General features: G+C 33.4%; 2 protein-coding genes across 6 annotated transcripts; both read right to left on the bottom strand.

Moving 5' to 3' along the window:
* Positions 1–755: 755 nt before the first annotated feature.
* Positions 756–5622, bottom strand: LOC140964991 (ornithine aminotransferase, mitochondrial). Of its 3 annotated transcripts, XM_073425013.1 has the most exons (11): positions 5485–5607; positions 5247–5398; positions 4351–4459; positions 3759–3989; positions 3435–3594; positions 3217–3272; positions 2710–2862; positions 2062–2159; positions 1831–1911; positions 1346–1579; positions 756–961 (listed from the first exon to the last, which is right to left on the bottom strand). In XM_073425013.1, the coding sequence occupies exons 2-11, from the start codon at positions 5396–5398 to the stop codon at positions 805–807; spliced, it is 1431 nt and encodes a 476-aa protein (XP_073281114.1). In that variant the 5' UTR covers positions 5485–5607; the 3' UTR covers positions 756–804. The 3 variants fall into 3 exon arrangements, with proteins under 3 accessions (XP_073281114.1, XP_073281113.1, XP_073281115.1); XM_073425012.1 differs by having other exon boundaries at positions 5247–5622; XM_073425014.1 differs by lacking the exons at positions 5247–5398; positions 5485–5607 and adding an exon at positions 4082–4135.
* Positions 5623–7552: 1930 nt separating this feature from the next.
* On the bottom strand, positions 7553–14437 carry LOC140964018 (KH domain-containing protein At4g18375-like). Of its 3 annotated transcripts, none has more exons than XM_073423502.1 (8): positions 14185–14437; positions 13048–13653; positions 12423–12917; positions 11656–11895; positions 11310–11573; positions 10833–10888; positions 10648–10744; positions 7553–10010 (listed from the first exon to the last, which is right to left on the bottom strand). In XM_073423502.1, the coding sequence occupies exons 2-8, from the start codon at positions 13645–13647 to the stop codon at positions 9879–9881; spliced, it is 1884 nt and encodes a 627-aa protein (XP_073279603.1). In that variant the 5' UTR covers positions 13648–13653; positions 14185–14437; the 3' UTR covers positions 7553–9878. The 3 variants fall into 3 exon arrangements, with proteins under 3 accessions (XP_073279603.1, XP_073279604.1, XP_073279605.1); XM_073423503.1 differs by having other exon boundaries at positions 13048–13738; positions 14185–14428; XM_073423504.1 differs by lacking the exon at positions 14185–14437 and adding an exon at positions 13877–13894 and having other exon boundaries at positions 13048–13664.
* Positions 14438–17316: the final 2879 nt, after the last annotated feature.

The raw sequence follows: 17316 nt of genomic DNA on the forward strand, positions 1-17316 counted from the left end.
TACACACACACATATTATTATTAATTTATTAAAGTTGAGCCATGTATAATTATGATTTAATGCGTCTATATGTCATGAAACTTAATTTACATGTATATCTCTCTTATTTCATATGAACTTACATGTAAATATTAATAAAAAAATATTGAAAACTGACTATAAAGAAATGGGAAAAAAACGAATCTATTTAAAAATCTTTGTATAAATTTCAAAAGTTGATTTTCTAAAAACAAAAATTTTACTTTTAACAGACATGGTGTATGTCTTTATCACCTATATATATATATATATTTCGCATATTCACAAACCAATTAACTGCGGTTAGATTAATTTTTTAATGACAGAAAATATAATGATGAAATCCATCTAAGGCTCTAAAAACCAGGTCCCAGTTGTCTCTCAGACAAAGCAATCAAGATTCACAAAAGGGAAGAGATCCCATCATTTGTTTAAAACTGCATAAAGTTTCATAGCTACCAAAATTCTCGGACATTATTGTGCCTCCACTGTCTCCCAAGAGGCGTGGACAAGTCTTCACCTTACATCAAATTTAAATATCTTGCGAGCATTATGCTTATATATTATATTATTTATCACACGTTATGATTTCCCATACTTCGAATTTTATAGCCACACCAACTATCAAAGCAGACAAATTCAAACTCTTAAATGACATTGACTCAAAAAGTTTTAGAGATGAAACATGGTTGGTGTTGGCCTGTTTTAGATGGTATGGTGTAACTAACAGAATGTAAATTTAAAAAAAAGTCTGAGTGTGTAAATTGAAATCCATGACTATTACGATCACGAGGAACCGTACAAGTTACGCCCGCATCGGTCACAGACACTGGAAGCTGAATGGGAGATAGTTTTGTCAGCTGGCTTCTCTTTCTGCATCTTCAGCAGATCAAGTTCCAAAACATTTCGCAGTGCGTTGGAACCTTCTCGGAGCTCATCCCGGCTGCATCAAGAAAACGCAGGGATGGTTACCGGTAAATGTGAGATTTTAGGTTTTATTGCTCCACTTGAAGCTCAAGATCAATACACGAAAGTAAACTAGGATACTCGACATCATGAGCATCTAAGATAACTCGAACATGTACAATTGACCCTCATGCCACGTCTAAGTGCAGTTGTTCTCGTGTAATTTATCAGCAGTAACGCATTGAAAATGGATACAGGACATTTAGAAACCACGATGGACAAGATGATAAGGCTACATTATGCACCTAAGCGTTCTACCAAACCGGTATGAAAACTGACAAAAGAAAAAGTTAAATACTCGATAATAAAGACCTATGGTAATCTATTATCATGCACATTGTGTGGAGAAACAGTTCCATACCTTATGGTCAGAGGTGGTGTCAATCGTATAATAGAATCATGGGTGGGTTTTGCCAGAATTCCTCTCTCTTTGAGCTTAAGACATATGTCATACGCAGTTAATGGGTACATGGCTTTGTTGTTAAGCTCCACGGCATTGAACAAACCTTTTCCTCGTACTTCTTTTATAAGATCAGGAAATTGCTGTTGAACCTTCACAAGTTGTTCCCTAAGCTCCTTTCCCAGTTGGTCGGATCTATCAAGAAATAGAAATTAAAACATTCGAATGCTTCAGGGACCATGTGTGAATAACATTAGAGTATAAAAAAATAGATAATATGTATTCCACGGTTCCACCTAAGTGGCAAAGTCCCTATCCAATGCAAAAGCCGTGTAACATATGCAAGACCCAGAAAATATTAAAAAAAATGATAATATCATTGTTTTCTTCAGCATACCATAGCTCTACGCAAAATCAATTCAAAGACAGAGGCAAAAATTTGATACCTTTCAGCAAGTTTCTCGTCTTCTATCACATCCAAAGATGCAATTGCAACTGCACTAGCCAATGGATTCCCTCCAAAGGTGCTGCACATTACCCAAACATCAAGTTACCAGTTTAGATTTTCAATATGCATAATTAGTATATAAAGATCAGAATGTTGGTAGTCTCTGTCATTTAGAAGAAACATGATAATCAAATAAAATGGGGTCGATTTATGTACGAAAGTTACAAACCTTCCATGCTCTCCAGGCTGAATGCAGAGCATAACATCTTTGTCTGCAAGAACTACACTCACAGGAAACATTCCACCGCCCAATGCTTTTCCTAGTATCTTAACAAAACAACAATCAAAGGTGTCATTTTGAAGCATGGAAGTGAATCGTGTAATTAAATTAATGAGAATGCAATGCTGCCTGGTATTCTGCATGTGAATAATTAAACTTTGCTGACAACAAAAATATAAACCCTGACAGGGATACAGATGACCACCATAACTAAAAAGTGTACCTATTCAGAACTAAAAAAATTTATCCGTAAAGCATTTTTACTTGAAACCAAACTTTTCCAATCAAAAGAAAAATATTCAAAGTACTTGATTTTCTAAAATCATTTATCAAAAACTCAAACGAGCCTGATATGCAAACATGATGCTCAATATCCCTGATTCTAAAGAAAGTCCACAAATAATGCTTCTGGCGAGAAGTTGTGCTATCAATTAACGGTGTTAAATTAAGCTAGGAACTTATGTGTAATGGAACTAATTAGACGTGAGGGTTATCTTATTATAGGGTTACACCAATTGGGCCAAATATTGTATATAGCTCGGAAAATAACTTTTTGTGTTAGTGTACATAATCTAAGAATGAAATTAAAGTCCTTACAACAACATCCGGATGGACATTCTCCCAATCACATCCAAGCGTTCTCCCGGTACGTGCTAAACCACTTTGTATTTCATCAGCAATCATCAGAACATTATATTTTGAGCAAAGATCTCTAACTGCTTGTAGGTAACCATCAGGAGGAATTATAACCTAGAAAAAAAGAAGAATCTCATCAAAACCTTTCAATCAATTAAATGAAAATAGATTTTAAAAAGAAAAAGAAAACCATATACAACCATTTCACATGGATCTCCCAACCACACCTCTTACGTTTTTTGTGAACATCCGCTAGCAGGATTTTGAAAAGTAGGTTTTGTGTCTCTCATTCTTATAATGATTATACATGTCATATGGTATTTATGCAATAGAGGAGCATGAACATCGTTAGCCTTCATTATTCATTAAGAATCACTTTGTCACAAACTATACTACGAAAACTATATAGCTTATACTCTCATATATTTATCCATCCAGAGCAATCAGTCAATTCTGGGAGTTACGTACCCCTGCCTCCCCTTGGATAGGTTCAAAGAGAAAACCTGCTATGCGATCTCCTTTCTCTGAAAAACATAAGAAACATATGTTCACATAGCTTACAAATAAAAATTTGAAACTCTAGCGGTCCTAGTGGATAGAACAAATGCAAATGAATATCTCTACAGAGCAATAGCTTCTGACATTTGAGTCTTTTGTCTGAGATAATTGCACATGTTAAAAAGTACCTTTAAATATATTCTCAAGTGCAACTGCATCCCCAAAATCAACTTTGGCATGGCCTGGCAACAGGGGCCAAAACCCACGAGTTGCCTCGTTATCACAGCTCATGGAAATAACAGCTAATGTGCGCCCATGAAAGCAGCCACAGCATGAAACAATGATGGCCTACCATGACGAAAGGATAAAAATAAAATACTATTTTCTAGGAACTAGAACTGAATAGTAGATCAGTACATAGAAGAAAATCTCGTGTTATTTAATCAACCCTAGAAATCATGTGTCCTGTCCAAATACAACCATCAAACTCACAAACATCAAAAGTTCCTTACCTCCTCTCTTGGAATTTTTTTCTTGAGATAACCCCATTTCCTGGCCAACTTCAACGCTGTTTCGACACCTTCAGCACCTGTGTTCATCGGCAGCACCATATCATATCCAAACATGCTGGTGAGACGTTCGGCAAATACCGGAAATTGGTCATTATAAAAGGCTCTTGAACTGAGCGTAAGCCTTTCAGCCTGTTCTACCAATGTTTTCAAAATCTTGGGGTGGCAATGACCCTGCAGCAAAAGTCTTCAGTTAATAAATTTACCTTCAAGTCATGTACTTTAAAGGCCCATATAAAAATCAATGGCAGAATAAACAACTAAACCAGTAAAGCCCTTTTCTGCCTCATGGTGGAACTCTATAGGCCAAAAGGTGAATTCTGTCAGCAAAATGAGGTTGTGGGAATTATAAAACCGCATTTCAGCTATAAACAAAAGAATTAGAGAAAAAATAATCATAGAAGATGAGGTTATCTTGGTCTGTGCTTCAATAACAAGGAAATAATTACTAACATTCTGTTTCATTACTAAAAGATAAACTCGAGATGTTAATTACAACTAAGAAACAGACGCCTAATATTTTCCTGTATCATACCTGATTAACAGCAGAATAAGCCGAGAGGAAGTCAACATATTTCTTGCCTTCAGGATCCCAAACATATGATCCTCTGGCTTGCGAAAAGACAATGGGAATAGGATGATAACTGCAACAAACGCGAAAAGTTAACAAACTTCTTTTTTCTGATAACCAGAATGTGATAATCTCATCAAGCAAGCATAAAACCTTCCCCGTCGGGCGCAAATGTCATATTTTCGATTACGATGGAGGAGCCATCATTGGCATCGTCTAAATTTCTAATTCAATTAAAATTTCAGTTTCGACATATTTTTAACTAGGACAAATAAATAATTCAGACAAACATCCTGTGTTTGGAAATCAACCAAGAGAAAGCACTCACAGCAACACAAACCACAATGAATGTTGCAATAGAAGGCAGCCTTACTTAGAACCTTCCAGCACACATTAATTGAAGAGACGCACACATAATTTAATTTAAGCAAAGAAATTATCTTGATACGCCAAAGACTTGGACAAATAACGTAAGTCATTTGTAACAACTATTTGCTCGTGAAAACCTATCCACTCTCCTGGGATATAGACATAATAAACCAAGAATAAGCCCAAAGTTCCAGAAAAAGAAGCCGCTTTGAGAAGCATCAGCAGGTAACCGAAGCTAAACCCGAATCTCTCTAGCGTGCCATTGATCCAACGAACAAAAGGTTCACTTCGTATATTTTACGTTCGGGCATCAAAAGCTTTCTCCATCCCATCGAGTAAATTATAATATATCAACCACACAACCCACGCGGAAAACCAACAAAACCCAGAAGGACAAAACAAAAAACGATGCAAAAAGTAACCGAAAGACAACCGAGAGACACAAGAAAACACAGAGGTAGGAACGTTCGAGGTTTAAGTGTTGAATTTACTTGTGGGCACTGTACTGGCATTCCAAGTCGATGAGATGCTGAGAGGATTGTGCAGAAGCGCCGCTGCCTTCCGGGAGTGCGCTAAAGCTCCTAACATGTCTAGCCCCCTGAACTCCGGCCGATAAAGAACGCAAAGTTTTCCTAAACGCCATCTAAGAATCCACCAAGAGTACAATCCTTAATCAAGAAACTTCTGCCTTATATTTTACCCGATTAATGAGAAGGCACGATTAAACACCCAAATTTCACTGGCAAAATCTGGGTTTTCCCCTGTGGCAAATCACGTTGGTGAATCAGAGCTCGCAACAATAAATTCAGGCGATGCACGTCATACGGTGGCTTGAGAAAATCATTACGAAAGTATATTTGGGAAACAGGTTACATGTATTTCACGTAATTTGGTGGGATTTCAGAAATCATTTTTTGAGTTATTAGCATAATAAAATTTTAAGATAGGACTTGATGGTATTTAATATATTTAAATAAAATGTTATCAAAATTATATATACAAAATAATTTTTTTCCCAAAAATAATTAAAATATTATTTTCTAAAAAACAATAAATTTAATTCATATATAATTTTATCTATAGTAAAATTGAAAAAATTATTTTGAAATCATTTTAAAATATTTATATATTTTAAAAATTATGTAATCTTTTTTCTTAGGATATTATTATTTTTTAGTACTAAAATCTAATTTATATCAATTTTCTTTTGATGAACTTTTTCATTATTAAAAAATTTATTTATTAAAAAAATTATTTTTTATATTTATAAATCATTTTTGTTGTATATCATATATAAATAATAAATGAGTATTAAATATCATTAATAAAAAAAGATTTAAAAATAATAAATAAATCAAATTGTTTAAAATATTATTTCAAATCCTTTTAAAATCCAAATCCATTTATTCCAAATCCAAATCCAAATCCAAATCCAAATCCAAATCCTATTTTTAATTATTCCAAACATAGTACAAGGCTGGCATGTTAAATGCGGATAGCATACAATTTAACAGGCTCCCACTTTCTATTATATATGTATATTTGAATCATTGGATTTTATTACATTATATATTATGTAATATAAGAGTCGTTTAGTTGGGTGGATAAGATTGTATAGATAAATATATTATATATTAAAATATTTTAGTGATATATGAACTTTATTGAATAAATATGATATGATTAATGTGATTGATTATATTTGGGATAATATGGTACATTAGATTATATAGATAAACAATATTATATTATATTTATTAAAATATTTTATTAACATATGAGCTTTATTGAATAAATATGATATGATTAATGTGATTGATTACATTTGGGATAATATGGTACATTAGATTATATAGATAAACAATATTATATTATATTTATTAAAATATTTAAGTAAGATGAAATATTATCGAATAAATATAATATATTTAGTTTGATTAATTAAATTTGAAATAAGATTAAAAAAAGTACAAATATGTTATTTTCAATAATTAAATGATATAAATAAATCAGCATGCAAAATTATAATCAAACATTTGATTGGATCGAATTATTAATCATATCAGGTCAACCAACCACAACATAAAAGTTAAAACAAAATTATTATTATTATTATTACATTTTTACTTTTTTGGGACAAGTTGGAGAAAAATTGGAATAAAAAAATATATTTTAAAAAATATAAAAGAGAAAAAAATATATAATGTGAGATTTGAAATAAAATAGTGAGAAGTTGGATAAAATGAAAAGAATATGAGAGACGTAGAAGATTACTAATAAGCCCAACCTCATCAAAGTTACATAACAACCCTCTAAATTTAATTTATTGATTTTTTCGGGTTTTTTTAATCTCACATCCTTATGGCCGAAAAATTTGGAATATAAGTAAACACAAATACAAATATTTAGGAAAATTTATATTTTTTATCATGTAATTTTGATTTTGTGATTTTTGTCATATATGTTTTGAAATTTTAGTTTTAGTCTACCAGTTTTCAAATTATTTGCAATTTTAGTAATTTTTCATGAGATTATTGATGTGACATCATATAAGTCAACGTTAAGTAAGCAATGCATTTGTATCACTTCAACGTCACGTTGGAAAAAAAAACTAAAATTGCCAACAACAAAAAAACGAAGATAACGTACCATAACTGGAAAAAAAATGGCAAAGAGAAAATCAGATAGGCTTAAAAAAGTAATTTACCCAAATACTCATTAAACCCTTGCCTAAATAAAAGGTTACAACATTATCATGCGACACTTCGAAGCAAAAATGAATAATGATACATAAGTGTAAATAAAGCTACAATCTCTCATTCAAAAACAATAATTATCATACAATAAATTTGGGATAATGAAATCAATAAAGAAAGTTAAAACATAGAGCCGAATATATAAAGTTGCCTTCCATAAGAGAATAAAAACTCACACCCACACAACTCAGAAGAATCCTAAGCATCCATTGAAGGAGCTATTGGTGACTGAAGAAACTACAACTACCACCCCGATAAAGGATCACCGTCTACCGCACCTCTAGAGGATATAGATACGAGAGCTGGAATGGAATAAAGATAGCGAAGTTTTCCCTATTAACTACACCAGCCACTTAACACTAACGTACGTTCAACTCAAGGACGAAAATCAACAGGCTCGAGTTAAGGAAACATATGAAGAAAATGGCCAGCTAATTCATTTAGCGGGAGAAACAATTAGTTTCTCATATTTTGAGTGCATGTAAAAGAATGCAGGTAGAAAAAGACTGGCTGACTTAACTTTACTGTGTGCGTATTGTTTTTTTTTGTTGTTGGTTTTTTTTTTTTTTTTTTTTTTTTTTTTTTNGCTGAAAAAACTGGTATTACTCTAACCATTGTCATCAACAGATAATGAGACAGAGAAGGAAGAATCGGTATCTCAAATCTTAAAGAAAATATAACTAATGATTGGATCCATGCTAAAGGGGAGAAAAGGTGATTAGTGTGTTCACTGAAACCATAAACCCATCCCACAAACTCACCCCACCAAAAAAATTCATAGATATATAAATAAATCAATAATGAAAAGGAGAAAGGAGATGAGGAATGTCGAAAAAGGAAATCATAACAGAAGATAACTGGACGGCTGCCAACCACATGACTAGAGTACAGAAAACAATATAGAAGGTAGAAAGGTCCAAAAGTACAAGATTTATCTTGATACAGAAACAATAGGACAGGACAGCTATCCGGAGCAGAGCAATCAGTTGATCACTGCACATGAAAAAGAAGTGCGCGGGCTAAGCATAACATTTCCACACAACGCACAGAAATTGGAGAATTGACCTTGAAACGCATAAAATGTATTTGAAATCCGTGATAAACAGAGATGATGACGGGAGATATTGTCAAGACCAAAAACACCAAAAGATATTATCATTCATCACATCTTTCGATGGTTGATAAGGAAAAATGTTATCATTATATAGTAAAACTACTTCAGAAGGGATTTTCTCTTTCCTTCAAGTTAGAGCCGGATCGATTTCATATACTTAGAGGTGATGGACCATGCACAAATTGATGGAAGAATACCACAATACAATTCTTGGGTGGCAAAATGGCAACGCAATCAAATGTCACTCTAGGAAAAGATCATTTACAATATCTGATCAAAATTATTGAGGTTGATCCATTTGGAAAAAGGTAGTACCCTCCGTACCACGATACTATCCAATCCAATTAAAGAGTGAATGAACTGACACCAGCAAACATTTTAATTTTCAAAGCAAAATAAATTAAGTGTGAATATCACATGTTGGGCATCAGAAAATAGAGGTGGCTATGAACACTAAAAATTTTTATCCTCATACCTAAGGGTCGTCTTTAAGTACCACTATTTGAAAACAAATAACGAGTATGGGAAATCAATTTGAGAACGACCAACAGTTCACGCTGTTGAATAACTAGAATGCAGAATACAGTATAAACAGATTTAAAAGGCTTTGGCAGAAAGGTTACCATGAAGGGTATGGAATGATAAAATAAAGAAACCAAGTCAGAATAATTAGTAAATCTCAATAAGAAACTCTGCGCAAGCACTTGACCAGATTGGTATTTGGAAAAATCGCAGTATGCCTCAGATTGTACTAGACACGCATCAAGTTTTTGTAAACCGGAAGAAAATACTGCCCAGAGCACCAGCATACAGCATACCATCCATGAAACCCCAGGAACAGGAACATGAAGTAGAGATCTAGAGTCACATGCGCACCAATACGAAAGAACAGCGGCAGAAGGAACGGAAATTTCAAGGATGCGTATAAGATTTCAGAAATCTACTTAACATCAGATCATGAGGAAAGCAATGCTGGAAACAAGATTTGCAGTCAACAAAATCTGAAAAATACTACTTAAGGGAAGAAAGTTTTCTCCTAACTTATGAAGCTGCTGCAGATGAATAGATTTTACATGCTGCACGCAGCTTGTACCACCAGAAAACAGAACACTCAGATTTAACCTCTAGATTCCTGAGATTTCCTACAGAAGAGACTGAAGTTCACCAGAAACTTGAGAGTTGTGGTAATCTCGCTGCTGAAAACCTAGAGGAACTAGAGAGAAGAGACATTGGGGAAGAAGACTCCTCATAAGTCAAGTGGCCAATATAAATGCCTGAATCAAGTTTTCAGCAGCTCGTTTCTGCTCAGTGTTCCCCGATATTAAAGCCACACGATCACCATTGGAAGATTTTGGATCAGAAATCTCTATAGTAGCTCCAGATATCTGGAAGAGAATGATGCATATCGAAATATAAGTTGAAAAAGAAATATGATAGCCACATGAAGCATTATATGTGAATTATGCGACATCATCATTTCCTACCCCATGCCCACGGTCCTCGCCAAGCCAAGCACGCATGTGGACTAATAGACAATTAACATGTAAAAGGATATGCTCCAAGCTAGTTAATTGCTTATCTATATCCCTCCCCAAAAAAAATTGTCGTATACAATAACGGGAACAATCTAAGATAACAGGTATTACCAAAAACCATTAAATTCAGATAATGACCAATGATACAGCAACTCACAAGCACCCAAACTAATCATAAAAAGCACCCCAGATCTCAGGACGATAATTTCTGATTGCCAAGTTGACCAAGCTGTTAGCCTAAAAACTGACATGTCCCTTTGGTATTAATGACTAAATGCTAGCCTAATCAAAATGTGTGCATGGTGAAGGCCCGAAATTACTGGAATAAAACTAGAGAAACGGAAGGTAAGGTGAAAAGGAAACAGAAGATTAGTTTCTCGGATTAGGTTTGACGCAGGAAAAACCTCCTTCATTTTCCTTTCTATTCTCAAACCCAATAATAGTTTACAACTTCACTTCTTTCTACGGTCAATGAAGAATAACGCACCTGCCGGATATTCTCGATATTCGTGCCACCTTTTCCAATGACTTTACCAATCGCATGTGCAGGGATAACCATATCCAGAGTAGATGGCGGAGGGAACCTGATCAAATATTGCAAACGAAGATTTACTCTGAGGACTTTAGGCTCTAAGTAACAAGTCATAAATTTATTATGAACAAGATATAAACCTAGAATATAGTGATGATGAGAGTGACGAAAACTGTCCATGGCCGCTATCTCCCATCTTTATGAAAAGAGAACACAAGATTAGAAGCCAAGAAAATGCAAATTCTCCAGTGAAGACCAGCAAGTTAAAACGTAAAAAATTGAAAACAAAACAAAACAATTACATAAAGATAGCATTCAACATTCGAGACCACAAATAGAAATATATTAAAAGTATCACAAATATTTTATCATAAATCATCTCCTTGAAAAGAGAATTCTCCTCATTCATCCCAACTATCGAATTCAAATTAATATACATATACTTTTCCCAAAGGAATCATAAAGGAAAATATTGATGTTGGTGGAAAAATATAAACTAAAATATGGCACAAGCAGTGATGAGAACAATACTATCCCTTTTTAGTTATTTATTCTCATTTACAAGCAATCGCGTAGATGAAAATATAATTTTTCAAATATGCTAAGTACAAGCATACCGATAAAGGATTATATCCATACGCACTGGAGGACAGCAAGCCCAGTCCACTCCTGCTTTCTGGCCTTTTCTCATAACCAAATGAAGCAGTAGAAGACACGCTGGGCAATTCAGATTGCACCGGTAGAGATGCACCACCAGAGTATAATGCTTTGCCACCAACAAAAGAATTTTGGCCACCTTCCCTGTCCTTTAATACATCGTCTCGAAGCCTCAAAACAATCTGAATAAGGGCATCTCTCACGCTACCAACTTGTCCAAAAATCTACACTTGTAACATTCAATCCACATTAATAAAAAAGGATGCGAGATGTTTTGAAATAATCAACATATAAAGTCATACAGACCTCAACAATTTCATCATTATCATCAGCACATTGTGGCTTTTCGCCTTTGGAAATTCTAATATCTGCTTTAGTTCTCTTTCGGATTTCATTGATGATAGAGCCACTTTTCCCAATTATACAGCCAATAACTTTTGAATGAACAAGAAGCCGCATAGTTACAGTTTCATCATCTTCATCATTTATCTTTCCTTGCAACAATAGCACAGCTTCCACTGCCGAGGATTTCAAGTCATCCAATGCCTATAAAATAAGTACCACGCGTCAGAAATGCAGTAAGACAAACAAATCGATTGATAGGAGGATATTTAAATTAAGTAACGAGTAATGGCACAACAAAATGATACACGAAACTGTTAAGATGGTTCCTGGCGCAAGTACATAAGTCGATCTTGAACAAAGAAAACGGTTCTACATCTTCTGCTTAAACCATTAAAAAATTTAAAATTGTCATTTTAAAGTTTGAGAAAAAAATAAGTTCTCATCAGCAGGAGAATCTTTTGTTAAAATGAGATGCAGTAAGACATAACTAGCATTCAACTCATGTCTATATAATAATTGTTTCAGAATAATAATGCCCGTGTCATGCCTGAAACATCAACAGAAATTGTATGATATGGCAAATTGATGGTCAAACATAGTGCTAGCAAATACGAAAACTTAAAAATTGCAGTATTATCGGAGTACGACATATGATAAATGAACAAAAAAACGAGTCCCAAAAAAGGTGAATCCTGATACTGACCAAAAACACATATATAATAGAATACCTCCATGGAGGTCACAACGATGATACACTCATTATGCTTGGGCTTGGGGTCCTCCACATCAACACGAGCACCACTATCCTGCCTTATATTTCGAATGGAACTTCCTCCTTTTCCAATTACACGCCCAATCACGTTACCTGGGCATACCACTTTTACTATTAACTCCTCAGCTTGTGAAGAACCTCCATAGCCAGAAACCACAGGTATAGCAGATGAATAGACAGGCCATGACGTTCCAGCATCTGTATAACCAGGAATATCTAGTGTGTTTGTATGCCCTAAAATGGAAGGGATGGATCTAGCAGGGGCAATTGAATCTACATTTGGATAATGTCCCGTGGCAGGATATATGGGAACATCTGCAGGTATGATGATGCTTGGAGGAGCTTCAGGAATGGAAGTGTCGAGAGGAATGATTTCCTTGGGCGCAAACTTGTGCATAATTGCAGAAATGGCAAAAAGTGCTTTCTTCACAGCCTCTGAGTCTCCAGATATCTAGATCATTCACAAACATTTAATATCTTAAAGAAAAAAGCAATTACAAGATAACATCCATGTAGAGTCAAAATCATGATGGTTGATAACATTTAGAATATATTGCTTATCAAGCCAACATAAAACTAACCTGGACAAAATTGTCAAACTCCAAGGCGCAAAAGTGAGACGGATCACTGATATCCTTTGCAATGACCTTAATGTTAGTCCTCGTTTTGTTTCTTAATTTCTTGATGGTTGCACCAGATTTGCCAATAATATTAGAAGACTGGCTAGCAGGGACAAGAAGCTGGCATCCCTCCTTACTTCTGTCCCTATTTTTTCCATCAGATTCCCCCACTGTGGCAACAGCGTTAGCAATTGCAGCGTGCACTTTAAGAAGTGCATCTTGCGCAGGACTAAGAGGTTTATTATTGTTGAATTCATCATCAACCTCAACATCTTGTTTATCTCTAACATAACAATATGTTAAAATAACTCTATCTTTAGCGCCTGGAAATGGATCCACCACCTTGACTTTGGCTCTCGACTCTTGCCGGATAGAATTTATAACTTTTCCACTCTTCCCAATTACACTCCCAATCACACCATCAGGACACAGAATCCTGTATACTATTAGTTCATCGTTACCATTTTCATCTCTGTCCCGTCCTTTATCAGTCCTCCTCTTCTGGTTCTTGTTGTCCAAGTCATCACGATGGTGGCGAAATCGTTTCCCAGTCTCACCCATAGTGCTCTGAACAAAGTCTCACAGTTAATTCCAGAGAAATGGTTTCCGTCAAAATCAAACGTGTATATTATCACACCAATCAATAATCTACCTGTATGTATCCATAATTTATACAAGAAAAATTGTATTATCGTAAAACTATAACAACAAAGATGATCAAGAAAAATCTTGAATCTAAAATCCAACGCTTAACCCAAAAAAGCAGAGAACTTAAACAGTGAAACTCGACCGGAAATATTAGCAAGGATCAAAAGAACCTCACGGAGCTTCTCTATCGCACTAATTCTGCAGGACTGAGAAAAAAAAAGAATAAAATGTAAAATATATTCACATAAATTAAAGAGAGATTCCGCGCATAGAGCAGCTTATTAATCACCCAACTAAAATGATTTAAATAAAATTCAAACCTGCAATATCATTTGCACAAGACATTATTAAAGGGAAAAAAACAATATTTCACGAAAACCTGACCATGTAAAATCATCAAACAACAAAGATTGTTACTTCGATGAAAAATCCCCACTCGAAAAATCAGACCTGATTGAAACAAATCCGCAGTCGATTTTCCCGATAAATTGAAGATATGCACTCGTAAAATTTTTTATACGTCTCGACAGATGATTCAATTATCCAAAACTTTCAGCTTAAGTAACCCTAGAAAAAGTGAAAAACGATAATGGAGCAAATGTAAATTCCTCTTTCGAACCCTGATTCACCAAATTGCGACGACACGCTTTAAATAAAATTGTATTAGCTTGTCCCTCTTGAATTTCGAACCCTAATTCAAGCTTTGTGCATGCATAGTGACCTATAAATATATGGTTATTCATTCTCTATTTATCAGAGTTGACCCTTCGACCCTTTCACATAAATTTTTTTAATTTTATTAATTAAAGATCTAAAAATAATTATATTTTTTTTCACTTTACTCACTAATATTTGATTTTATCTCTGTACTTTTTTAAAAAAAATTTGCTCCTGAACTTCTGTTTTCTGGCTTCATCCATGTTTCTTATACACAATTATGCACATTTCTATGATAAGAATTGTTTTGAAAATGAGATAAATAATTTCAAGATGTTAAAGAAACAAATGCTATGAACTATAAAAAAAAATGGAGAAGTTGGTTTGTGGTTTTGTGGCATTGACGTGGGTTTGAGGAGTTTAAGAAGTGGGCATGTGGATTTTCAAGAACTGGTGCACCGAAGTACGTGTTGTGTGTTTGTATAATGGAGTTAGAACAAGCTACCGTCGAGAATTAGGAACCAACATAGTCCAATTATTTCTTAACAAAAATGGATTGGAAATATAGTCCTCGTCGGGAGCTTCCTGAAATATATTTACTTTCGATTTTCAGCAATTCAACGGCTTAAAGAAACTGAAATGGAAAGAGAAAAGAAAATAAGAATGTTAGTCGATGGGGAGGAGATGAGGAGAGTTACCATTCAACACCCTATCTTTTTATAACATTTCCTTATCCTCAAATTCAGGCCTTTTTTTTTTGTCCCAATTTCTCTCAAAGTCTACTATTTTTCTCCAAATTTCGGTCGGCGACAGTAAGAAAACAAGCATTTGCAAACATTACCTAATATTCAAACGACAATCGGTATAATGGTATGACTGAGTTCGCTAACTACCATAGTACCCTCAACAATTTATAATTTTTATATCTCATATATTTTAATGTAGAGTGGGTCTCATGTGAGACCGTCTCACACAAGTTTTTGCCTTTAATGTAAATCAAACTAATTACAAAAAATTGATTAAATTTTTAAAAAATAAATGACTATGTAAGTATGCAACGCCGTGCATGCACATTGACAATAATTATTTATTAAGTCAAAATCACTAATTACGGATCTACGTCCATTAGTTTTTTTATAGATTGGATCGGATAATAAATGTATCATAAAATTAATACGTGATACTTTGGTCTTTAAAGATGTCAAATAAGATCTTAAAAACTAAGTTGAGATGTAACTCAACTTTTTTTTAAAAAAAAATTATCAAACCAATTTTTAGAGCTTATAAGTTGTTTTGAACTACTTATATAGTGTTTGCAATCCAATCCACAAGTGAATAAATGAACAATTGCTATTGTATTTCAAATTCACTTAATAATGAGTTTCATTTATGATTTCGTTTGTCGTTTCATTGTTAACAATAAAAATATAATCGAAATCCTTAAATTTCAAATTTATCGATCTAAATGCATCATTAAATTAAAGTCTCGTTTGTGTGAGTTATTTAGTTAGATAAAAATCGACCATCACATTTTAAATATAAAAAAATGCCGATAAAATTTTCATTTCAAGAAATAAAAAAATCGAGTTTGGTCATAATTATCGTCTTTTTTCCGAATAAATCCATCGACTCATCAAATACACAACTCACCAAATATGATAATTGTAGTTTGGATTGGTTTAATAAATTTAGGTGGTGCAACAATATCGATCAACAAGCCACAAGGTAAGCATTGTGTCCACAACACCATCGTTCCATCGGTTCGCATGGGATGTGAATAAATCGAGTCGTCTTATGAATTCTCCGAATTATTATGAATAATAATTATGTTAGTAAATGAAATTATTGAATTCGACGACACTCACATACGTCTATACATATTATGAGCCAAATTCAAATTAAATTATTTTATTCAAGAATCCGTGAACCATACTCTTAAGGTTAAAGAAAAATTTCAATATTAACCATGTAGGTAAATAATATATGTAAATCCTTAAACTTTGTACAGAAAAAATTCATAATCAATCTATTTTGGCTGTTGTAAACAATATCTAAATTTGTTTCGGATTTCATTAACATGTCAAAGTTTGTATTGTATTCAATAACTTGAATATTTTTCTAGTTTTGGTCCTTTTTCTCCAAAAGCCATCAAACTCATCGAATATTATTTATTTGATATCGATATTTTCATATGAGATTCATGTGACAAAAAAAAACACACGTACGTATGTTTAGAATCCATCACAGTAAAAGTAAAAGCAAAAAAAACAAAGTAAAACAAAATCCAATATTACAAATTAGAAGGATGAATGTGTCTTTTTTTTTTTTTTTTTTTATTTACACACAGGTAGATTTTAGTGTATGTAATATATATTTTATTTTCATCACATAATCCAATATATTTTATTTTAGAGTAGGAGCATCTCCAGGAAATTAAAGGCCGTAGGCTTATTTTTAGGGAGGGGTTCCTATATAATTTTTTTTTATTAAATATAAGAATACTACATATGAATTGATAATTAAATGCACATACATAAATTTATTTATCGCCAATATCTAATTTAATTATTTGATAAATTATGATCAAATTGAGTAAAAATCAATCCAATAGTTGAATAAGTAATATAAAAGAAGAGTAAAAATACAAAATTTTGAATGGAGAAATCAAAATAATAATAATAAAATAACCAAAAAATTGGGCAAGGGTAGGCCCTAGGTAGCCCGTCTAGGGTGTTTCTCTCTAGAGCTGGTAAAAACGTCAATATCAAATAAACTACATTCAATAAATTTATTGATTTCAGGAGAAAGAATGTAAAAAAAAAAAGATCCAAATTATTTGATAAAAACCGAAATTTTATAATTTTCATAACTAAAATATGTCATATACAATTTCATGATTAAAATTACAACTTTTCAAAATTAACA

The sequence above is a fragment of the Primulina huaijiensis genome, chromosome 18, assembly GCF_012295235.1.
Source record: "Primulina huaijiensis isolate GDHJ02 chromosome 18, ASM1229523v2, whole genome shotgun sequence".
Lineage (NCBI taxonomy): Eukaryota > Viridiplantae > Streptophyta > Magnoliopsida > Lamiales > Gesneriaceae > Primulina > Primulina huaijiensis.